Source organism: Cavia porcellus, unplaced genomic scaffold (genome assembly GCF_034190915.1).
Source record: "Cavia porcellus strain 051 isolate PalLab524CR breed Dunkin Hartley unplaced genomic scaffold, mCavPor4.1 scaffold_14, whole genome shotgun sequence".
Lineage (NCBI taxonomy): Eukaryota > Metazoa > Chordata > Mammalia > Rodentia > Caviidae > Cavia > Cavia porcellus.
This window is the reverse complement of record NW_026947497.1, coordinates 77,185,484-77,210,201: the sequence shown is the minus strand read 5'-3', so window position 1 is coordinate 77,210,201 and position 24,718 is coordinate 77,185,484. Positions and strand designations below refer to the sequence as shown.

General features: G+C 47.5%; 1 protein-coding gene and 1 long non-coding RNA gene across 9 annotated transcripts in view; one reads left to right on the top strand and one right to left on the bottom strand.

Annotated features, from left to right (window-relative positions):
- The window catches only part of Iqcg (IQ motif containing G), a 32,402-nt gene extending 8,323 nt beyond the window's left edge, over positions 1 to 24,079 (top strand). For 4 of the 7 annotated variants that reach the window (XM_063224355.1, XM_013160178.3, XM_063224356.1 and 1 more), the window contains 9 exons: positions 1,369 to 1,577; positions 2,055 to 2,183; positions 5,737 to 5,818; positions 17,194 to 17,355; positions 18,885 to 18,959; positions 20,425 to 20,532; positions 20,784 to 20,915; positions 21,758 to 21,859; positions 23,714 to 24,079. In XM_063224355.1, the coding sequence (XP_063080425.1) occupies positions 1,369 to 1,577; positions 2,055 to 2,183; positions 5,737 to 5,818; positions 17,194 to 17,355; positions 18,885 to 18,959; positions 20,425 to 20,532; positions 20,784 to 20,915; positions 21,758 to 21,859; positions 23,714 to 23,848 (1,134 nt within the window). In that variant the 3' untranslated portion in view covers positions 23,849 to 24,079. Of the gene's footprint in view, positions 1 to 1,368; positions 1,578 to 2,054; positions 2,184 to 5,736; positions 5,819 to 17,193; positions 17,356 to 18,884; positions 18,960 to 20,420; positions 20,533 to 20,783; positions 20,916 to 21,757; positions 21,860 to 23,713 lie in introns of those variants that run through there. The other 3 variants (XM_023560327.2, XM_003476974.5, XM_063224358.1) reach the window with 3 other exon arrangements.
- On the bottom strand, positions 10,844 to 16,420 carry LOC134470358 (uncharacterized). Of its 2 annotated transcripts, none has more exons than XR_010039206.1 (3): positions 15,587 to 16,420; positions 14,602 to 14,755; positions 10,844 to 11,186 (listed from the first exon to the last, which is right to left on the bottom strand). It is a non-coding gene; the product is annotated as an uncharacterized LOC134470358 (long non-coding RNA). The 2 variants fall into 2 exon arrangements; XR_010039205.1 differs by lacking the exon at positions 10,844 to 11,186 and adding an exon at positions 12,778 to 14,414.
- Positions 24,080 to 24,718: the final 639 nt, after the last annotated feature.

Below are 24,718 nucleotides of genomic sequence, written 5' to 3'. Positions count from 1 at the left end.
CTGGGGGGGGGGGGACACATATTTTTAGATCCATTTCCCCTGGTTGGTCCTGGAGATTAAACCCAAGGCCTTTGCATTACACACCCAGCCACTAAATCCCCCAGACTGGGTTTTAGATTTACGATCCTCCTGCCTCAGCCTCCAAGACTGCCAGGATTATAGGTGTGTGCCACCATGCCCAATTAAATTCTTCTAGCTGGGCACGGTGGCACACGCCTGTAATCCCAGCACTGGGGAGGTTGAGGCAGGAGGATTACTGAGTTCTAAGCCAGCCTAGACTCCATAGTGAGTTCCAGGGCAGTCTGCACTACATATCCAGGTCCTGCCTCAAAAAAAGAAATTTAAGAAAAAATTAACCAGGTGTAGTGGCACACACCTGTGATGCCAGCACTCTGGGAGGCTGAGGCAGGAGGATAACAAGTTTGAGCCCAACCTGGACAACCTAGTTATTTAGAGAGACCCTATCTCCAAATAAAAAATGGTCTGAGGCTGTTGCAAAGGCCCTGGGTCAGGTCCGCAGTATATATTTAAAATGAGCTACAGTCTCCAAGACTCTCTGCCTCCCACAGGGGAGTACCCTCTTACAGATGTTTCACAAGGAACTCTGTGTGTGTGGTGTGTGTGTAGGGGCAATGCTGAGATGGGACCTAGGATCTTGCATGTATTAAAGATGTGCTTTACCCAGCACAGTGCTACACACCTGTAGTCCCAGCTACCCAACAGGCTGAGGCAGGAGGATCACAAGGCCTGCCTGGGAAGCTTAGTTTAGCAAGATTCTGCCTCAAAATAAAAACAAACAAAAAGTTTTTCTGATACAGGGTCTCGCCGTGTAGCACAGACCAGCCTCGAGTCACAGTGGTCCCCTGTCTCAGCCTCCCGAGCACTGGGATTGTAAGTGTGTGCTAGCACACCTGGCACAAAATGAAAACACTTTTTTTTTTTTTTTGTCTTTTTCATTTTTATCGGTACCGGGGATCGAACTCATGACTGCCTGGTTTCAAGGCAGGTGCTTATGCCGCTGAGCTAAATCCCCAGCCCAAAAAACACTTGTTAAAGTGTTGGGGACACAGCTCAGTGATAGAGGCTCTGGGCACCAGGACAGTAAAAATAAATTAAAACTAAGATGTGTCCACATGGAGCTGCACCCTCAGCCCCAAACTTACACCTTTAGGGAGCCACAGAGGGGACATTGCAAAAAGATACAAAACAGGGCCACGTAGTTTACTGATGTGGAAGAAAGGAGCAGGTTTTCTTGAACTATAGCAGACTAATGGGGTAAAGCAAGGCTGAAACAGGTAGGCAAGACCTTCTTTCTTGGAGTACTCCGTCAGTCATTTAAAACACTTTTTTAATATCATTGGCTTTTAGAGAAGCAATAGCCCAGACAAACCACCAGTGCCCTCCACTGCAAGGAAAACATCGATTCCATCATCACTCAAAGCACCGGCGTCACCGGAAGTCAGACCAAGAGGCCAGCTGGCTGCCGAGGTTAACAAAATGCAAGATCTTGCCTTTAAAACATCTACAGGGCAGGCCATCATGACCATGGAAACACTGAAGAAAACTCAGAGCGATAGGTGAGGATGGAGAGTGTGTTTCACAGTGTAGAGAGTGACGGTGCATGCCTGGAATCCTAGCACTGAGTAGCCGAGGCAGGACAATTGCCACTAGTTCAAGGGGCAGCCTGCACTGCACAGGGATATCCTGGCTCAAAACAACAACAACCGACAGAAAAAGGACAACATGTGATGTGCAAAGCTAAGACTGTTCTTTGTCCCTTTGTAGAAAGTTTGTCATAGCCCTTTAAAAATTTTTTTTGAGACAAGGTCTTGTTAAGTTGCCCAGATTCAAGTGGCCTCAAACTGACGAGCTTCCTGCTTCAGCCTCCCAAGTGGCTGGGTTTACAACTGAGTGCCACCATGCCTAATTTAGTAATAGATCTCCTTGGGCTAAATGATTCTTGCATTAATTTCATCTTAACTGAGATGCTTTTCTGGATTTTCACTTGTGTAAAGCCAGGGAACTAGAGCTTACAAGCCTGCTTCTCCTCCCAGGAAGTTTTTCAGTGATGTCATTGCGAGCACTCTGCAGGAGCTGCAAGAGTCAGGAACCTTCGTGAGCCTCTTGCAAACCCTGCGCAAGGAAAAGGAAAACAAAATGCACTTCTACGACATCATTGCCAGGTCAGAGCAAGCGGGGTCTGCCTTGGTGTGTATATGTGTGAGTGTGAGTGCACACGCACGCACGTGTTTGGAATGGGATCTCACTGTGTTGCTCAGGTTGGCCTCAAACTGTTGGGCTCAAGAGATCCTCTGGCCTCAGCCTCCCAAGTAGCTGGGACTACAGGGCTGTGCCATCCTGCCCAGCTCTGCTTTATTGTATTTTAAAATTGTATAAAACTCTTACTAAGGGCTAGGGATTTAGCTCAGTAGCACAAGCACCTGCCTGGCAAGTGCAAGGTTCACTGAGGAGTTCAATCCCCAGTACCAAAAAACAAAAAAACTCTTACCAAGCCAAGTGTAGCAGTACATACCTGGAGTCCCAGCATGCTGTGAGGCTAAGGCAGGAGGCTCAAGGTCAGCCTGGACTGCATAGCTAGACACTGTATAAAAGTAAATAAATGGAAGGGAAGGGAAGGAAAGGAAGCGGGAGGGGAGCTCTTGCTGAAATTCTTTTCTCTAAAGCAAGCCAATTGTGTACTTTCCAAGGAAGATAACTAGACGTCAGAAAAGTAGGTTCTACTCCTGGATTTCCTGGGACAATAATTCAGATTTCTGCAGAACTTAGTTTTCTGCATCTACGGTATGCAGCAAGGATCCACTTGGTATGATGGTGCACACCAGTAATCTCAGAACTCAGGAAGCTGAGGCAGGAGAATTGCCACAAGGTCAAGGTCAGCCCGCACTCCAAACTTGAGACCTTGTCCCAGAAACAACAACAAATGCCACAGCACCTGCTGGCAAGCACGAGGTCCTGAGTTTGATTCCTGGTACAAGAAAAAAAGAATGTTCAGCACAGGCGTGTGGGTATTGCTCAGTAGTTCCATCTGCAGAAAGAAAAGAAGAAAATAAGGGAGGGAAGAGGGAAGGAGGAGACAGGGTTCTTTAGGACAAAGTCTTCTTACGTGGACCCTTCTTTATACCCGTACCTTGGCACCTGCAAGGTTGGTTCCAGGACACCTGGCAGATTCCAAAATGTGCAAACATCCAAGTGCCTTGCAGAACACAGCCTGCCCATCTCTGTATCTAACTTGAGTGGCATCCTGTGTTTGGTGTGGTCACTCCTGGGTCCCTGCTAAGACCTAATACAGCACACGTGCTGTGGGGATGAAGAGGAGAAAGAAGGCGTCCCGTGTTTCTCGTTTGCTTTTCTGTGGCACTTTTCTGAGTGCTGGTATTGAAACCAGGGCCTTTGCACTGCATCTCCAGCTGCTTCTTTTTGTTTTTAAATTTTGAGGCAGGGTCTCACTAATTCACTAAGCTGCCTGGGCTGGCAGGAAGTGTATTTGCCCCACAGCTGGTCGAGTCCCCGGATGTGCAGCCCACAGGCTCCGAGGGCCCCTATATTTGGACATCCAGGTAGATGTGAGGGCTTCTCCTGCAATGCTGTTCTCCGCTTCCTGCCCCCAGGGTCGGTGATAAACTCAGCCCCGCATGAGAGTTGTCATGGGCAAGGCCAGCCTGAACCACATAGCAAGACCCTGTCTCAAAAAGACAAAAATATTTAAGATAGTTACACGACTGACCTCTGAGTTCACTGAAGAGAAAGATTTGTGCAAACACAGATGTCCTGCCCCCTGGGTGAGTGATTGGGGGATGACACATCCTTCTGTGATGTGATGTATGTATCACTGTTGCCCCTGATTGAGGTATTTTGAATTTTCTTTTTCCATTTGAAGCAAAATGGTTTTGAAAATAAAACACAAAGTGCACATAAAGTGAAAAATTAGAGTAATAATTATATATAACACATAACATTGCCAGTTCTATGAAAGAAAAATTATAGTTTGTATTGACTAGAAGGAATTATAGAAAATTTAAACTTGAGATAGTGGGACATGGGCAAATTTTCTTTTACTTTTCTCCTTTTTTGCATTTTCTAAGGTGATCATATACATACATATTACTTATATAAATTATTTTTAAGACAAGGTCTTATATGTAGGATAGTCTTGAACTTGTGGCAATTCTCCTGCTTCAGCCTCCCAAGGGCTGGGATTACAGGTGTGCACCATCACACTTGGCTTGTTTCTTTAAATAAATCTGCACTTGAGGCGCTGCATTTGACAGCTGAACTAAATTGTGTGTTCTTTGTGCTTCATACCCATTTTCTGTGGTGATAGTTTGTTTTGGTGGTGACAATCTCGACTTTTAAGTCCACGCTTCCTAAAAATTCCTGTGTAGCTGGGTGTGGTGGCACACACCTGGAATCCTAGCACTCTGGCGGCTGAGGCAGGAGGATCATCATGAGTTCAAAGAGCTGCCTGGGCTACATAGGGACACCCTGTCTGAAACCACCCTCCCCCTCAAAAAAATCCCTGTATAGATGCAGTTTCATGCCAAATTTTTGGTCATTTTGCTTTTTCTTGTATCGTTTTGGTGCATTGTTTTGTTTTTGAGACAGAGTCTCGCTATGCAGTCTAGGCTGGCCTTGAACTCATGGCAATTCTCCTGCCTCAGCCTTGGGTGTTCTGGGATCACCAGTGTGTGACACCACACCAGGCTAGGCATTTTATTTGTTTTAAACTTAACTAATGGAGTTGCCAGAGAAAGAATTGTGTTCCTCAGGGCAAATAAAGGTCCAGAGTGTAGTTGAGTTCTCGGGCTTTGTGTTGGATGGAACTGTCCTGTTTGTGTGACCTGCGAGCGTGTCAGTCCTGGTCCTGAGAAGCAGATGTGGCAGGGATCATTCATGCCAGGGAGGCCCTGGTGTGGGGAAAGTGGGACGACGAAGTGGCCCCGTGAAGGAGAGGACACGGTGAGTGCGAGACCTCAGGGTGGCTCTGCGAGGTGGTCAGGGCATCCCTGAGTCAGTCACCCACGCCCACAAGACAAGCCCTGGGCGCACCCACCATACCGAGCAGGTGGCTGGATGCAGTCTGGAGGAAGCAAATGTGGCCTCAGAGGTCACCCAGGGGGGCTCTCTGGGCCTGGAGGCTGGGACCTGCCAGCCACGCTCCCGGCAGCTGAGGGTCACTGAGGCCCCTTCTGTGTCCACCATCAGTAAGGTAAGGAGAACGTCCGCTGGCGTATATGATCACTTTAGAAATGGCTGTGCACAGCTGTGATCCCAGCATTCAGGAGGCTGAATGAGGCCAGCCTGGGCTACATAGCAAGACCTTGACTCAAATACATACATACATACATACATACATACATACATACATACATACATACATACATACATACAATTAAATAGGATAATGTAACGTTAGATCACCTCTTGAGGCCGAGGGAGACTATGTAACACTGTTCTGAATGAAAGGGATTCTCCTCCTTCCTCTTCTGTTTTTCTCAGCAACTTCTTCGCGTTTCCTTGGCAGCAAATATTTTAGATGCAACACGGAGAGAAGCCAGGGAAGTCTTGCAGTTGACCTGCACACCAGTGCCCGGCAGGGGTGGCAGGGTGCAGGTGGCCCTGAGCCGCGATCCCGGGCGCCGAACCGGCAGTGGTCGGGGGCCCCGTGCACCCCCGGGCTTGGCAGCCCCACTTCACAGACAAACCCTTCTTTTTTAGGGAGGAAAGTGGACGAAAAATGATAAAAACCCTTCAGAAACAGCTGATCAATGTTAAGAAAGAACGGCAAGCGGAAGTGCAGGTAAGCGCCCCCTGCCGGCAGAAGGGGCCGGGCTGGGGAGGGACGCGGAGCCGCCTCCCCTGCAGGAAGAGCTGCGTGTGGAAGAGCCACGCTTCTCAAGGTGCGGTGTCCACTGCGGAGAGAGGAGCCAGAGAGCAGAGCCCCAGGACCCCAGCTCCCTGGAACTCTCAGTCCATTGTCACCCTCGATTCCGACCCACCCACACCACCACTGTGTGGCCCAGGCTGGCCTCAAACTCATGAAGATCCCCTGCCTCTGCATCCCAGGTGCTAGAGATACAGGGGAAAGAAACTGCCAACCTGCTAGATGTGTTCTTTAAAACTGAAGAATAACTTTAAGGAACAGTAGAGGTTAAGAACAGAATATATTTATAAAGGGAATAAAGTTTCTGTCTGAGAGACAGAAGGGGTCCCAAGTGGGTTGCCAAGCACCCTGCCTTTTCAAGGAATTTTTATAGAGCAAAACCACAAGGTGAGGCAGGTCCAAGGTGGGGAAAAATGAGAAATCACAAGGTTGGCACGAGGTGGCACAAAACTGTGGTCAATCAATAAGATCAGGAGCATAATTGCTCAGGTAATATTGATTAAATAGGGACCCAAAGGGGAAGCAGGTCACACAGCAAGCAGTCAAGAAACACAAGAGGGGCTTTTCCTGGAGGGGGCGGGTCAGCGGCTCTCCCTGGCTTTCCCAAGGTGGTGACATCTATTTAGAACATCACTCACTGCTGCTTCTCCTGAGGGGAAGGATGTGGGTGCCTTGGTTTTGGCTTTTGTCTTGGGGTCTGGCCCTCAGCGGAAGTGTCTGTCTCCCCCACCGCTACAATGAATTCTGTCTCCTACACTGGCTCCTTTGAGGGCCCAGTCCTGTCTGAATGCCTGTAATCTTCTACCTAATTTACAGCACCACCACCCCCAAAGAAACACCCCAAACTGATAATGAGAGAGCAATGGGCGATGACCAATCTGGCTTCTTCAGTCTGCAGGGGGTCGTAGCTGTGATCGGCACAGATCCTTCAAGGGTCTGTCTAAAGGCCTTCTCTAGACACCAGGCATTCACTCATCTTGGGGAGGTGCACAGCTTTCAGTCTGGAGGAGACAACGCCAAAGAAACAATTAAGTATGCATGGGCCGCATAATAAGATGAACAGGATTATTATGAGTACAGTCAACAAAGGTTCCCACTAGGGAAAGTTACTAATAGCTTCCCATAAAGAGGATAAGAAGAAGGTCCAGAGAATTTCAGCGTCTGACATGTCATTAGCTTGTTGTCTAATATCTTGAACAGCTATTGAGATACTAGCAGAAGGATCAGGAGTGTTCACACAACATTCAGATTTTACAATCGCTCCAGTGCCCCCTGTGCGGCTGTTAGAATGTCTAATGCTGTCTGATTTTGGAAGGCAGCTTGTCTAAATAATTTTTTCTTTCTTTCTTTCTTTCTTCTATTCTTTCTTTCTTTCTTTTTAGACAGGATCTCACTATGCGGTTCAGGCTGGCCTTGAGCTCACTTTGTAGCACAGGCTGGTCTCAAACTCACAATGATCCTCCTGCCTCAGCCTCCTGAGTCCTGGGATTACAGGCATGAGCCACCACACCCAGCTGAATAATTTTATTTCTTTAAGAGAGAGAGACCATTTAAGGCCCACTGAGTATAGTTAGGGCCTCAATATTGCCATATAACCTTCTCTCTGCCAGGTCGACCTGGTGGATCCTGGTAAAAGGAGTCTAGCATATTTGTCATTTTTGTTTTGTTTTGTAGTTTTGCTACCAGAAATTGATCTCATGACCTTGTGCTTACCAGGCAGGTGCTGGGTCACTAAGCTATACCGCTGACCCTTGTCATTGGTTTTATCTGTATGATCACTCAGAGTTTGGCAGCCTCTAGGCAAGAATATACAAATTTTTGAGAAATTAGAGCATGTATAGTTAAACCGGAGCAGATAGTAAGTCCAGAAACTGTGCTGAAGGGACTGGCATAACACTGTAACCTTAGACTTCAGACCTCTACTGATGGAGTCTCAAATTTTGTCATAAATTCCTCCAGCATTAACTGTAATTATTTTTAAATTTTTGCTGACTTATGAAAACCAGATTATAATATTACATTATTTTGACCAATGAAAAACTCAAGTTTTCGTACATAGACAATAGTAAGTATTGTATTTGTAAAACCAATCTCAGCATCATTTTGATCAGCTGGCAACCTGGGTATACATAATACATTTGAGTACAATTTAGTTTAGGCAAGTTATTTTTCCTGGTGACTCTCTAAGGTTTGATGGCTAGAAGGCAGGCCAGGGGTGGAGAAGGACAAAGGGACACGGGCCAGTGTCCAGCAATAGGCTGGTTTCCTTTTCCTCCATGGTCGTGATTACCTGGGGCTCTTCTGTGGAGGTGACAGTCCAGCCAGAGGGAGAGGGCAGAGTGTCAGGGCTCTTCAGTCTTGCTGGACCAACTGGTAAGAATGGGTCTAAACTCTGGGGCCTTCACCTCAGAGGCAGCCTGACCTCCAGGGGTCATCTCTGCAGTTAAGGCATGGTGCAGGGTCTTCTGAGGACAGTTCCTCTAAAGTGGCCTGGCTTCGGGTGGTGGTGGCATGTGAGTGTAGTCACCGAGCCTTGAGAATCAGACTTAGGTTCTGTTTCTTTAAAGGGTGCAACAAAAGCAGCTGCTTTTGGCTGCTGTCTCTTTGGCTTCTTCCTCATCTCCTTTATAAAGTTCTGAGGAGGGGGTTTAGTTCAGGGGCATAAGTGCCTACAGGGCAAGCGCAAGGTTGTGAGTTTGATCCCCGGTACCCCCTCCAAAAAAAAAAGGTAATGTGCGAAAATTCTGAGGAGGCAGTTCATACTCGAGTACCAAGTATGGAGCAAAATTATTTTTCGTGATTTTTTTCTTTTCTTTTTTCTTCTTAAAAATCTTTTTGGGACTCTCACTATGCAGTTCTGGCTGGCATTAAGCTTACTTTGTAGCCCAGGCTGGCCTTGATTTTGTAGTGGTCTTCCTGCTTCAGCTTCCCAAGGACTGGGATAACAAACATGCTTGTAACTTTTTCTTAACATCTGGAGCTGACTGGGTACTAAACATGTCTTTAAGCATAATCTGTTCTTCTGTTCAGTCAGGACCCGTGGACATATGTTTAGTCAATGCCTCTGGCAAATGATCTAAGAAGGCAGAGGTGTACTCTTTTTTTTCTCATTGAATAGTTGCCAATTTAAAATAATTGAAGGGCTTAGTTCTTGTTCTTCTTCAACCTTCAAGAACACATGCCTGGCACGCACCTGTAATCCCAGCATTTGGAGGCTGAGGCAGAAGGATTGTTGTGAATTTGAGACCAGCCTGGGCTACAAAGTGAGCTCAAGATCAGCCTGAACTGCATAGCAAGACCCTGTCTCAAAAACACACACACAAGGGGGCTGGGGATTTAGCTCAGCAGCATAAGCACCTGCCTTGCAAGCAGGCAGTCATGAGTTCAATCCCCGGTACCCATAAAAACGAAAAAGACAGGAAAAAAAGAAAAAAAACCACACACACACACACACACACACACACACACACACACACACAAGCCATGCCTGGAGATGTCTCTTGCTCCAGTCCTCCATCTGACTGTTGGGTAGCAGGGGTCCTGGGTGGTGGCTGCTTGGGCTCTGGTGGGAACTGGTTGTCCCCCTGACTGTGTTATCTCCTAGTCTTCTAAAATTCACACTATGATATTTGTCCCCAAATATAATAGCAGCTTGTAATGCTGCTTGTCTCGCATCAGAAGTCAAGGTTGGATTTAAGAGTAACATTACATCTTTCCAGGACTCACTCAGTCTGAGTGGGTCCTCCAAAGACCTCAGTGTACTTAGCAGGGTTCTCTGAAAACCTTCCCAGATCTCACTTGATCTGCTTCAGGTCACTGAGAGAAAAAGATAGATGAATTTAGGTATTCCCAAATTTCCCATTTACTTCCAGTAAAGGATGCTGTCCTCGAGGAGCCTGCATAAAGATGGACACAGCCCAGTAGAGATTGGCCTTATAGCTGGTCTAGAAGCACCATCCTCAGGACCAGAAGGGCAAGTACAGGAAGCCTCAGACTCAGTAACAGCGGGCGAGGCTTTGATTAAGGCTCTTAGAAACCTTGTTCTGGGGTTCCCAGGTGGGGAGGAGCAGTCACAGGCTCAGGGACAGTGGATGCCTTACGGGCCTCAGGTGTCTGGTTTTCCTGTGGCTCATATTTACATTCTGAACACAAATAAGGGCTGTTTCTTAGTGCAAAGAAAGTCTGAACGTAAGGCAATTCTGACCGTTTCTCTCATTTTTACGCAGTCTAGCTGTAAAATAGCATTATAATTAGTATTTGCCACAGCATTCCATTTCAGCTCTAGAGGGTACATATGCCACATGCATGTGCAAAAAAATATCAAACGGCTTTTTTTCAACACATGGGGGCCGAACATCTCCCCGTGCCTAAGAATGCTGGGGATTTAGCTCAGCGGCATAAGCCCCTGCCTTGCAAGCAGGCAGTCGAGGGTTCAATCCCTGGTACCAATAAAAAGGAAAAAGAGAAAAAAAAAATGCATTTCACAGGAGTAAGAGTGACACTGAGGCCCTGGTCTATAATGCAGAAGGAAACAATTTGGGCGTCCTCTTTGATTTCTATTTGAGTTTTATACCCTCACGGCATTCCTTGAGTAGATTCCGGTCCAGGGCAGGCGGATGCTGCCTGGAGAGACCAAAAGACAAAATCCCACCCGCCTATTCACCCTCACACTGCGCAGCAGTGTCATCTTCCCAGGGAGCTTGTGAACTTAATCCTGGGTGACACCTAGCAACACAAGTTACAGTCGGTCCCAGTCATGGTTAAAGAAGGGGTAGGGAGCTGTTACAGCTGGAGATTGATCACACATGTGGAGCTAAAGCAAGGCCAGCCCTGAAAACACAGAGAGCCCAAAGCAAGCCATGCAAACAAGTTGTTCCAGCTCCAAAAAGGCAAGGGGCCTGGGCCAGCCAGGCAAACCAGTTGCTAGGCAGAGGGGTTGAAACTGACGTCCTCCTCCCGAGTGTAGGAATAAACCTGCTACAGTAGCTGAGCAGTCTCCACCCGACCTCAGCTTTTGCGTCTTTTCTCTTTATTATTATTAGTCTTTTTTCTTTATTCTCTCATCCCCTCTTTGTCCTCCCCCCAGAAACATTTACAGCTATAGCAGTCACTGCAAGATGGAAGCATTGCTTAGCATTAAACTATTGCTTTCTTGTTGTTCTCTGAGAGAGGACACTTACCAAAGAGCGAGTTGGCAGTAGCTGGTGGCCTCTCAGACTGCAAAGGAGGTCGCTGTAGAGCTAGACAGAAGCAACTACTTGCTTGAGGAATTCTGCCCCGGGCCCTAGGCAGAGACACAGACATGTGTGTTACCTATCTCATTACCTAGGCAACCTTTCCTAGCAGCAGGACAAGGCTATGCTTTATTTATATCTTTGAAGCTTACAGGTTAAACTTATATTTATCATCTAGCAATCACAATTTACATGGTAGTAAAGGCACATTATTAGTCTTTTAGGTACACATGAAAGAAAGGGCTAAAATCTCTTCCTTACTGTTAGCATAATAAGATCCAAATGTAAATTGTTCCCCTCATAGCTGCTGTAAAACTCAGGCAATTGTTGCAAGCTGCCTCAGCCTGATGTTTGGAGGGAGAAGAAGTCTAAGGACAAAGAGGTATTAAAGTAAACTCAAAAGCTTAGGGAGAATTTCTAGGTCAACAGCAGAGAGATGAGAGGCATGATGCATAAGTGGAGAGTTTTCTGTGGTTGAGAGCCAGTTTCCACTTAGGGGCCTTTGAGTGTCCACCAGAGAGCAGCGTGGCCATGACCCCTCAGTTGCTCTCAGTTTCTGTTGGTCGGCACAATCAGAGCTCTGTCTCCAGAAAGGATCCAGCCGCCTGTCTGGTCAACATTCCATTGCCCATTGGCTTCAATGGGACTCACCAGAAGATGCTGGGGAAATCTGTCCTCTGCTTTACGAGTGGCAGCTGCTCTGAGAGTGTTTACCTAGCCAGCAGGATGACCAGTGTTTGTCAAAGTTCTGTAAGGGATAGGTAAAAGCCAAGCAAGATCATTACCTAAAGCTTTATAAGTTTATAACAAAGATGTCAAAGTCCACAGCTTCTTATCAAAGTATTTTTCTCCTATACACGTATATGATAACTAGACCTAGGAAGGAAGAGGGAAGGTTGGAGATCCTCCCTTAGGCTAAATGTGTTTGGTCCCATAAGTGTGGTGCCTTGGAAATAGCTCCTTCTGGTTTCACCCAGAAGTCAGTTCTTTCCACCGTGTCTCAGGTTCAGCCTCCTGAAGGAGACCGTTGTCCAGAACACTGAACCAGGACCTGGGTTTTATGTGTGTTCTCCTGGATGGGCAAAATTTTGATGTCTCATCTGACCCAGAGACTGGGTATGTGTCCTTCATCTGAGATGACTTCTCTGTCTTCAGCATTAGCAAATGTTCATTTTCTATGGGCTTCACTTAGTTGTTGAATAGGAGAAAAAGGTTTGGAACAGTGTAGAGTTCTTTTCTCTTTCCCCTTACACACCTTCTCCAAAAAAGGAAAGTACAAATTGGAGGGAAAAAGGTCTGAGAAAGGAAATCTTTTTATTGGTACCGGGGATCAAACTCACGACCGCCTGCTTGCAAGACAGGTGCTTATGCCGCTGAGCTAAATCCCCAGCCCCAAGAAAGGAAATCTTCTCACACTTACTGAGGTGTAGATACAGTCTACCTCTGCCTCTAAGTCGTCATTTCAGCCTAGAAGTGGGAGAACGGGGAATCTCAGAGCTAAGACTGTCTCCTCTGCAGCAGAAGAGCGGACCAGGAAGGAAACCGGGGCAGGCCAGGCTCACATTTCCTCTAGAGTGTAGAGAAGGATCAGAGCCAGTCTGTTCCAGTGAAACCTGTCCTCCAGGTCTTAGGAATGCCACCAACCTAGTGTCTCTGAACTGGTGGAAGGAGTCCCATGTTTTATTATATAGGCATGTATGCATTTTTCTAAGACTGAGCTAGATTTTATTTTAAAAGATCCATTTTAGAGAAGTTTATATTAAAGTCCACTAGGGAGAGCTCTAACATTACTCTTTCTAGTGCTATTGTGTAAAGTGAAGCAAGGAACACTAGTAAATTCAATAACTTGAATGCAGCATACACAAAACAGGAATAAAAATGTCCCATTAAAAAAGCATCATAGGGGGCTGGAGATTTAGCTCAGCGGCATAAGCGCCTGCCTTGCAAGTATGCAGTTGTGAGTTTGATCCCCGATACCGATAAAAATGAAAAAGACAAAAAAAAAAGCATCCTAGAAACTGGGCATGGTGGTGCACACCTGTAATCACAGCACTCGGGAAGCTGAGGCGGCAAAAGAATTACTGCAAGTCTGAGGCCTGTCTGGGCTACATGGTGAATGTAAGGCCGGCCTGAACTGCAGAGTGAAACCCTCTCTCAAAAAACAAAACAAAAAAGCATCGTAACCTTATAACCTTCCCATGTTTTTAACTTAAATTTGTCATCATTTTAACAAAACTATGTAAGAAACACAGCGTGAGGAATTATAAGCAATGGGTAAAGACATATCAAAATTTGAAATGCAATATTTTTACCTAAATGAGTCCCAATTGGAGTGTATGAAACAAAGGCAAACTTCTACCTCTGTCCTATGATCTTGGTGGATTGATATGGGGGACAGACACCCCCAGCCTGCCAGGTGTCTGATATGAGTTCATGACCGCTAAAATCGAAAAATGAATTTTAGGAACAACAGAGGTTAAGAACAGAGTATGTTTATTAGGAAAGAGCTTCTGTCTGACAAAGAAAGACAGAAGGGGTCCAGAATGGATTGCCAAGCACCCTGCCTTTTCAAGGAATTTTTATAGAGCAAAACCACAAGGTGAGGCAGGTCCAAGGTGGGGAAAAATGAGAAATCACAAGGTTGGCACGAGGTGGCACAAAACTGTGGTCAATCAATAAGATCAGGAGCATAATTGCTCAGGTAATATTGATTAAATAGGGACCCAAAGGGGAAGCAGGTCACACAGCAAGCAGTCAAGAAACACAAGAGGGGCTTTTCCTGGAGGGGGCGGGTCAGCGGCTCTCCCTGGCTTTCCCAAGGTGGTGACATCTATTTAGAACATCACTCACTGCTGCTTCTCCTGAGGGGAAGGATGTGGGTGCCTTGGTTTTGGCTTTTGTCTTGGGGTCTGGCCCTCAGCGGAAGTGTCTGTCTCCCCCACCGCTACAGTGAATTCTGTCTCCTGCACTGCTCTGTCTGATTGCCAGTAGTATTTCTACCTTGCTTAGCTGCCTGTAACACTAGCACTCCAAGGCTCACCTGCCTTTCGTGGGTTTTTAATGGCCTGTCATCCGAGTCTCACAGTGCTGACCACGTTACCCTAAAACACGGTGCACAGTGGGCCGCATCCTCTGATTACTGCAGGCGCTGGCCCTGAGCAGTGTTTATGCAGCCGGGCTGCTGCCCCGCATGGTTGGGCATCTGCACCACTGAGTGCGGTGCGGGCGGCACTGAGAGGATCATCCATTCTCCAAGGCAGCAAGGGGCGTGGCATTTACTAGGAAAGAAAGAAGAGAATTGCTGTCGTGCTCCCTGGGAGGGGCACAGCGCACAGAAAGATGAAAGCAAGGTGGGGCTAGGCCTAGGAAGGGAGGTCAGGCAGCTCAGGTTGATTTGGGGCTCCTGTGGATGCAGTGTCCTTAGGTACTGGTGGGCAAAAGGATTAATTTCATATACAGCCGTACCTGTGCCAATGGCTTTTGTCACTTCAGTAGATTACGCCCATTCTCCTCTTGTCATCTGTGACGGTTGATACATTGTCTCTACTTGAGCAGTTTAGAAGTTTAAATGAGAGACTCAGCAGGCAGCCAGGGTTCTTACTTTGTAAATATCGTCACCCTGTGCAAGAGGAGGGCAGGGAGATTCGTGAGTGTTAACTGGCCCTAGTGGAGCAGAGCACCTTGCTTACAGCCTACGGGAGGAGAGAGGCTCGCTCTGCCCTCTTTTGCTCTGGCGGCTTTTACTGTCTTCTGCCACCTTCAAGTGTGGCCTCAGTGCCAGGCCACCTGCCTTGGAGCCAGCTGATTATGGAGTGAAACCTCCACAAACTCTGAGCTAAATAAACCCTCCCTCCCTTAATTTTGAGTGTCAAGTGTTTTGTCTCAGCAATGAGAGAAAAGTAACAGAGACACCATCCAACCAGAGTGGCAAGTGGAGTGTGAGACCTAATGCAGCTTCTCTGGAGAGTAACCCCAACCCCAGAGCGGCACTGTCTTTCCTCTGCACTCCGTAAGGAAACTGAGCCTACAAGAGGTGCCCATGGCTTGCATCCCCATGCCAGTCCTCAGAGCATTTTGAGCTACAGCTGATGATTTCTTTTCACTACTAAACCATGCTTCTCTGAGTTCAAATAAGTCTAGGAAATGCAGTGTGAAGCCGTTTTGGAGCTTGGGAGTAAAGTTGGGTCTGCCATGAAAACCCACAGATATACCACACCCGCCCTCGGACTCTGTCTGTGGACAGGGCTGCAGGCTGTGGGCAGCTGAGATTAGAGGCCTGGCAGAGGCAAAGCTTTTCTCCCTGAAAGTCTTCTGTTTGTTTTTGTTTTTATTTTTTGAGACAGGGTTTCACTATGTACTAGCCTCAGCTTCCTGAGGGCTGGGATTGCAGGTGTGCGCCCCCACAATCAGCATCAGTGAACATATTAAAAGGAATTCATGCAGCCCACACCTTATCCTAGACCTGCTGCTTCTGGTTTGCATCTTGTTGCTCAGGGGACAGGAGAAAATGACTGGCACTTCAGTTTGCTTGACTGTGATGCCAGGCTCATGACATTTCCATGGCTCGCTGCTCCGTATTTTGTCTTCCTCTCTTTTTCCACAGTCACCATGGAGGCTGTGACGACGCCTGTGCAGAACTGGAGCCCAACGCAGCACCATTAACACCAGAGCCTGCAGGGTGGCACAGTCAGGTGATGGGAACTGGCACAGTCACGGACCATGACGCTGTCAGCTTCCCACAGGCAGAAACCAGGAGCTCTAACTGTGCTTCTGATCTTCATGTTGCTTTGGAAGACTTAATATTCAATTTAGTTAAAACAACAACAACAAAAAAGCTGGTGGGCTGGGCATGACTTAGTGGTACAGTGCCTGCCTGGCAAGTGTGAGACCCTGAGTTTGATTCCCAGTACCAAAAAAAAAAAAAAAAATTGACCAAAGTATGCTTTTGGATTTTGAAAGCATAGTTTCATATAGACATTATTTAATGAACACAGTACTACCCAATGCTCTCAGACTTTGTGAAAAGCAAAACTGTATTGATGTGGGCTTCAGTTTTCTGGAAAAGCCTGTGTGTGTGTGTGTGTGTGTGTGTGTGTGTGTGTGTGACAGGGACTAACACAGCACCTCGAACTTGCTAAACAGGTGCTCCCCATGAATTTTGTTCCTGCTTCTGGGAAAGGGGCTTTGTTTTTAAGGGATTGTAAAGTGGACCTTAAGAAGGATTAGACAGGTAAAAGAATTCACACTAATGAAGAAATGAAGCCATATTTTACTTTAGAGCTCGGCGGGGTGATGCACACCTGTAATCCCAGCACTCAGGAGGCTGAAGCAGGAGGATTGTCACAAATTTGAGACCAGTCTGGACCACACAGTGAGTTGGAGGCCAGCCTGGATTTTATAGCAAGACCAGTCTCAAAAACCAACCAAACCAACAAACCCTCCATATTTTCACTTTAACATGAGTTTTCTTAGATAGCCAGATCTTGTCACTGAGTGTCATATAATCTGGAAACACTTTGGAGATGGAAGGAGAAGTACAGTGAGGAGAGAGGAGAAGAGAAAGGGGTGGAGAAGGTGAACATGGAGACAAGGAACAGCAAAGTGCTGATGCTAAGCAGGCTGAGAAGAGCCTGGCCCGGGAGGGAGGGAGCCTAGTGCCTGGCAGGGCCGCTCCCCGCTCCCCTCCTGTCCCCTCTCCTCCTCCTTCCCTCTCCTCTCCCAGTGAGCAGCAGGACAGACACTGAGGCTTCCATTCTGCAGGAAGGAGAACTTGGAGAGTGGAGCACTGTGCCTGTAAAAGAACTTCAGTCTTGACTCTTATTTTATCTTTTATTTCTTGAGACAGGGTCCTGCTATGTAGCCCAGGCTGGCCTAGAACTCATTATGTAGCCTAGTGTGGCTTCAAACTCATAGCCATCCTCCTGCTTGGGTAAGCTTCCCCTCGCCTGACAGCATTCGCTTTCGGTTCACACATTAGGAAGTGAAGCCGAAGCCACGGACCAGACCCCACAGAGGCAGACGGTGACTCCTTTTAGAAACTCGGTCTTGTTTCCGCAGAGCCGAAACGAATATATTGCCCACCTCAAGGACCAGCTGCAAGAGATGAAGGCCAAAACCAACCTGGAGAATCACTACATGAAGCGGAACACGGAGCTGCAGGTCGCCCAGACCCAGAGGAAGTGCAACCGCACCGAGGAGCTCTTGCTGGAGGAGATCGAGGTAGCGCCTGCTGTGGGGTGGCGGTTCCGCACCAACCCCAAAGGGGAAAAAGCAAGCCCGGGGCGAGCAGGCCTGATAGCGCACACCCTCAGCCAGCAGCGGGGAGGGGGCTGTCAGCCCCCAACGCTGGGGGCCGAAAATGAAAGATGAGTCCTCAGTGTTAGGAAGCGGAGACTGGCACGCAAGCCCGTGTCGCCTGCTGTGGCCAGAACGGCAGCCTGGATTGGAGGCAGCTTTGTTTTACATAGTGGGTGCTGATGGGGCTCATTCCCAAAACAGCAGGTCGCTCGCGAAGGCTCAGGGAGGGAGGTTTCAGGGTCTGTAAAGGGAAGGAAGTTCAGCGGCAGAGCACTGGCTGGCTGTGATTTGCTCCCAAACTGCATAGTGACCAGCTGTGCATCACTTCTAAGAAACAAAATGACAGAAACTGTAACTAGAACTGTTACCAGGGCAACAAAAGAACCAAGTATGTTGGCTGGCAGGGGGTGCGGGTGGGGTGGATTTTCTGCTACAACTTAATTTGGCAGGGCTTGGGGGAGGGACATGGGGTCACCCTACGTTGCCCAGGCTGGCCTTAAACTCCTGGTCTCAGGTGGTCCTCCTGACTCAGCCTCCCTAGGTGGGACCACAGCCTGGCTGATGACCTTTACCTTTTCCTTCTCCTCTTTCTCCCCTTCCTCCCTCTTTCCTCCTCCCCATCTTTTCTCATTGTGGTATAGGAATTGAATCCAGGGGGTTGAGCTCCACTCCCAACCCTTATTTTATTTCTTTTTTTTTTTTTTTTTTTTTTTGGTCTTTTTTCATTTTTATCGGTACCGGGATCGAACTCACGACCGCCTGCTTGCAAGGCAGGTACTTTTGCCACTGAGCTAAACCCCCAGCCCCCCCCCCCTTATTTTATTTCTGTTTTTTGAGACAGAGTCTCCTTAAGTAGCCCAGGCTGACTTGGAACTCACAGCGATCCTCCTGCCTCAGCCTCTTGAGTGTTGGGATTACAGGCACATGCCACTATGCCCAGCTCTTTCTTCCTGTTCCCGGATACAGGGTGACCATGGGGGCTCAGACAAGCATCTTTCTTGCTGATGCTCACCCCACACTGAGGCACCTCGCACTCCTGCAGGAAGGAACTGGAGATCTGAGACAATGTGCTCTACGCAGCCCTGAACTCAGGGAGCAGAGAAGTCAAGGGACACTCTCCAGGCAAAGAAAGAAGGGGTGGCCCTCATGAGAGAACCCCAAGTGACAAGAGGGACAGCCAGCAGGCTGGGGTGGGCATGGCCATTGGCAGGGGCATCGGAGGTGGCAGCTCACTTCCCAGCGGGCAGCTCCCGATGACTTGCATCTCTCGCACTCTGGAAGGACACTGGTCCTTGTCTCTGTAGCACCGGTGACTGTGGGTGCACTGGATGCCACCCCAGAGCGATGCCTCCTTCTTGGTCCCTCTGACGCCAAGCCTCCACCTGTCACGCGCCAGCTTCGGTGCCCAGCCCTGGCCATGCAGATCCTGGCATTGATCCTTATTCTTCCAGAAACTGAGGATGAAGACTGAGGAGGAGAACCGGATCCACGTGGAGATTGAGATGTTCCTCAAGAAAGAGCAGCAGGTAAGGCACAGAGCTCTTTTGTCTTTTTCATTTTTCTCGGTACTGGGGATCGAACTCATGACTGCCTGCTTGCAAGGCAGGTACTTAAGGCACAGAGCTCTTGTATCCTGATTTTTAAGAAATTCCACACACAAATGCTGAGGGACGCAAAGGCTTTGGGTAAAGGAAAGAAGGCTCAGCCACAATCCCAGCAGCCTGACGAATGCATGCAGGCCATGTGTTCTGACTGTTACTCATCCGAATAAATTGTTTTGGAGAGGGAGGTGTTTTTTGAGAGGGGGGCTCACTTTGTAGTGCAGGATAAACTCACTGCAAGGCCCAGGCCTGGAACTCATGGTGATCCTCTTGCCTCAGCCTCCCGAGTGCTGGGCTTACAAGCATGAGCCACCAAGCCTGGATTGTGGTTTTGTTTTTTTAAGAGGCTTTTGGGGTTTTTTCCTCTTTTTTTGTACCAGGAATTGAACTCAGGGCCTCACACTTGCCAGGCCGGCTCTGTGCCGCTGAGCTACCTCCCCAGCCCACATCCTTCTTTTTTCTTTTAACCAGACGACAGCTGGGTTTTACTAGGTCACAACGTGTCGGGGTAGCAAAGCTCTGTGCGGCAGTGTCATTAACTCTGAAACAAGTGCCACTGAGTGCCCCAGCCAGACCCTCCTGGCAGGTACTAGAATGGAAAAGCAGCAGCTGGCGGGTTGACAGCAGCCCCTGCACGTCCTCGAGCGTCCCCTATGGACAGAGCCAGGACTTTCCAGCAAGCATTAGATTTCACTAAGGCAGGGAACAGTGAATTCGGAGCAGGAAATCGATATCGACACGAATGAGGACTTTTTCCCCATTTATCTTCAAGTATAAGGTTTACTCTGTAGGCTTGAAGGTTTGCTGGGACAGCGTCTCCTTATGTAGTTCAGGCTGCTTGGAAGTCACCCTGTCGCCCAGGCTGGATTCTAACACATGGTGAACCTCCTGCCTCGGCATACCGAGGACCAGCATGCCCGACCAGGGTTTCTTTTTTTTAAAGTCAATAAATACTCAGTTTTTTTTTTTTTTCATTTTTATCGGTACCAGGGATCGAACTCACGACTGCCTGCTTGCAAGGCAGGTGCTTATGCCGCTGAGCTAAATCCCCAGCCCCTTAAATACTCAGTTTTATGCGATGGATTTTTTTCATCCATTGAGATACATTTTCTCCTCCTTTAATATGCTAACAGAGTAAAACTCATTAATATATTTGTTGATCTTGAGTCATCTTTAAATTATTGAGATGAATACAGCTTGATTATACTGTATCAGTCTTTTTAGAAGCTGCTAGAATTGATTTACACTTTTCACTTTTTTCATAAGCAATATAACCTATAGATTTTATCCTAACTCTGATTTCAGATTTGTTAGTGTAAGGCTGTGCTCTATAGTGTTACAATTTGAAATTTTCCTTTATTTCTGCAGTCTTTTTTTTTTTTTAAGACAGGTTCTTACTGTGCAGCTCAACCTGGCCTTGAACTCAGTGAGGCCCAGACTGGCTTTCAACTCACTGAGATCCTCCTGCCTCAGCCTCCTCAGAGTGCTGGGATCACAGGTGGGGCGTGGGTAGCCTAGGGAACATTTTCACATACACCCCCATGCAGCCGCCCCCACAAAGTACTGAGAACACCCATGTGCCTCAGAGGAGGTCTCACCCACTCAGAGTCGGTGACCCCAGCCCAGATACCACTGCTCTGCCTGCTGTCACTGCTGGGAAGTCTCGCTTGTCTTTGAGCCTGGTATAAATGGAACCAGAGGGCAGATGTTGCTTGTGTCTGGAGGATGTTTCCATGTTCTTTGGAACAGAGACTTGAGGAGAAGCTAGAGTTCTGGATGGAAAAATTCGACAAGGACACGGAAATGAAGCAGAACAAGCTGAATGCTCTCAAGGCCACCAAGGCCAGTGACCTGGCTCACCTGCAGGACCTGGCGAAGACGGTGAGGGGGGAGGTGCTCCGAGGGAGGGCTGCCCCAGGCCTGGCTGATGGTGACAGCCATGGGGACTAGAGGAGCGGATCCCAGTCACCTTACCCCATCCCAAGCTTTTCTAGGATTTTAAATTAGCTTTAAAACCTCATGACTCCTTCAGACACTCTGCTATCGTTTCCACTCCTGGTCTCTGAAGACAACATGTAGGCAATGTCTTTGTTTTTGAGACAGGCCTCACTTTGCAGTTCAAGCTAGCCCCTTACTTGTGGCAATCCCCCTGCTTCAGCCTCCCCAGTGCTGGGATTACAGTTGTGCATCCTGGTTTATGAATAATGATTTCCAGAGCTTCTGAGTATGGCTTCACCACTGGATGAGCGTGGGACTGCCTAAGCGTTCTTTTTTTGTTTTTGTTTTTTGAGAGTCTCACTATGTAGCTCAGGCTGGCCTTGAACTCATGGCGATCCTCCCGCTTCAGTCTTCTGAGGGCTGGGACTACAGGTGTGTGCCACCAGGCATCACTGAATGAATGTGGAACTGCCTAAGGTTCTCTCTTTAAAGACGGTTATTGGGGGGTGTGCATTCTACCAAAGTTCACAAAGCTCACACTATGCTGAGGTAAAGGATCATACACTGAGTTAGGATGAAAGGTTTTAAATCTTAGATTTGAATTACACTGAACAAACTGGGGATATTATAAAGTTAACGTAACTATACTTCAGTAATACCTTACCATAGTTTACGTCTGGATTTAGCATGTTTTATTTTAAAACTTTGTATTTAAAGTGCAAGGCTAGACAGGCCATAGTTTAGCCAAGGAAGTCTGGTGACAGGATCATTGTCTGCTTTTGCAGATACGGGAGTACGAGCAGGTCATCATTGAAGATCGGATAGAAAAGGAGAAGACCAGGAAGAAGATAAAACAGGATGTGCTGGAACTGAAAAGTGCCATCAAGGTAGAGAGCTGTACCTGGCGGCGTCCTGGGGCCCCCGGGTCATAGCTGCTTTGTTGCCAAGAGATACAGCTTTTCTCATCCATTATCAAAGACAGGGGCTGTCTGAGTGGACTATGGTGGTGCACATCTGTAATTACAGCACTTGGGAAGCTGAGGCAGGAGAATCACTGAAAACTGGAAGCTAGCACAAACTACATAGCAAGACCCTGTCTTAAAACCCAAACACAAAACCAAAATAGCACACGGCCCTTTGCCATGGAGCAAACCAGCATGCAGGTGTGGCCTTTTGTTCTGTTGAACTTTCCCACAGGTACACAGTGCAGAGGCAGCTGGGAGCAAAACCCAGAGCCAAAGAAAACCACCTCTGACCCAAACCCACTCTCCGCAGTGTCCCTGAGTACCCTGCACTTAAAACCCTGCTTCTGTGCTCGCCCAGGTGGCCACTAAGGGCGGTGTGAGGTACTTTCCAAAAAACTGAGGGGTCAAGCAGTTGGTAGCAAAGGAGATGTTTGAGCTTTCTGCGAACTCACCTTTTTCGGAGAGATGAAACTAGCAGGTCACACATTTTTGGGAAAAAAAAAAATTTTTTTTTTGTTCCCAGGGATCAAACTCATGACTGAGCACTTGAAGGTGGGTGCTCATGCTGCTGAGCTAAATCCCCAGCCCAGGAAATGTTTTAAACTAAAACTGTAATACAAAAATACTATCCAGGCTCAAGCTGCCACCTGGAAACCCGCCCTGTCAAGGGGGGCCTCTGCAGAGATCCCAGGTGACAAACTACTGTTTGCATTGTAGATGAGGGTGTAGACTAAAAAAAGGAGTCCCCCCCCCACACACACTTTTTCTTGGTCTTTTTGAGATGGTTTTGTTATGCAGTTCATGCTGGCCCTGAACTATGTCACTCAAGGTGACCTCTAACTTGCAGCGATCCTCCTGCCTCAGCCTCCTGAGTGCTGGGATTACAGGTATGTGCCACTAAGTCCACTCCTTACATTTCATATAGTATATATTTTGTTATTTTATACTAATACATTCTCATATTACAAAGACAATTTAGTGGGAGAATCTTTCCCAAAAAAAGGGAGCTTTGACGTCAACTGTGGACCAGGTATCTTAATTAGCAGACAGATGTTAACAAGTATTTCTCAAGCCTCCATCTTCTCCATTTGTCATTCTTTGAGTGAGGGCCACAATCCAAGAGCTGGCTGGTCTGCTTTATTTTCATTGGTGGAGCTGTTCTAGTCCTTTCGGCTTAAGACAACTGTCAGGTAGCCTTGTCATATTCCTAAGGAGGAAAATAATCAAGGCGTTCTTTAAATTTTTTTGTTTTGCTTCGGCCAGCCTTGACCTCACAATGTAGCTTAGGCATGCCTTGAACTCAAGGAAACCCTCAGGCCTCAGCCTCTGTGTGCTCAAATTATAGGCATGCATCACCATGCCTGGCCTTTAAATCCTTTTTTTTTTTTTTTTTTTCTGGAACCAGGAATCAAACTCAGGACTTTCTGTTTGCCAGGCATCATGCCACTGAGCTACGTCCCTCACCCTAAATCCTGTGTTTGACAGTAAGATTTGGTCAATTACTAAAGATAAGAAACAGACTAGGCAGCCGGGTGAGGCTATGCAACTGATCCAGTAACTGACTCTCTGGACCTTCCTGGAGGCAGAGTTCAAGGAAGTCAGGGTTCTGAGCAGGAAGGAAAACCAGCCTTGTTGGATTCTTTCCAGGTCATGCACACAGGGAAAGTCACTGTAGTGACAGTGGCCTGGCCACTTTGATGTCCAAGGCTCTTGGGGGAAGGGAAGTGGCACGGCAGGCACCCGCTAAGTGGCACTAACTTCCCCTTCCCCTTCCAGCTGCAGGCCTGGTGGCGGGGCACCGTGGTACGGAAGGAAATCGGAGGCTTCAAAATGCCTAAGAAGGAGATGGAGGATAGTAAGGATATGAAAGGGAAAGGCATGGACAAACAAAAACGAAGAGGCAAGAAGTGACCTGGTCACCACTGTCCCTGCCTCTGGAATCCTGGGGACTGGGAGCATCCCAGGGAACTCGTCGTGCATTACTGATCTGGACATTACCAGGCTGAGCCTGGCAATCTGAATTAGGATTCTACCAAGGCTTTAGGGTTTCTTCATGCACTGGAGTTTGCTTGGAAGAAATATTTCTAGTAGCCTGTTCCTCTTGCTTTCTTACCAGGAAAAAAATAAATAAGAGTTCCTGGGCTTTGGTGTAGTGATGATGCACTTAAACTTCAGTAATTCCTGTGTGTTTGATTCTGATTAGTCTGAAGTGAGAACCTTACGCGCAAAAGTGAGTTACTCAGTAGGAATTGTAAGGTTCAATGTTAATAAAACAATAAATTTTAACAAACACTGGTTCATGCCTTAACAGAATATCCATAAACTGGGGCTGGGGGTTTAGCTTAGCAGCATAAGCACCTGCCTTGCAAGCAGGCGGTCGTGAGTTTGATCCCCGGTACTAGAAAAAAGGAAAAAAAAAAAAAAAAAAAAAAAGAAAAGAAAATCCATAAACTGCTTCAGTAAATCCTGGGAGATCCTGGGAGAATGTGGGGATGTAAATTATAGACAAGCTAGAAATGGGACGTTAGGATCCATGGCGCACATGTGATGGTGACATGCAGGTGCTCTGGAAGGCTATCTTGGAGATTTTCTTTTTTGAAACAGGATCTTTCTATGTCGGTTAGGCTTGCGACAATCCACCTGCTTCAACCTCCCAAGTGTGACATTATAATCATGTGCCACCAATGTGGGTTAAAATCGGGGGATGTTTTTGACAAGACACAGCTATCCCATCTTGGGGGACAGTAAGGCTGGAAGAGGGCAGGCACTCAAAAACATTTC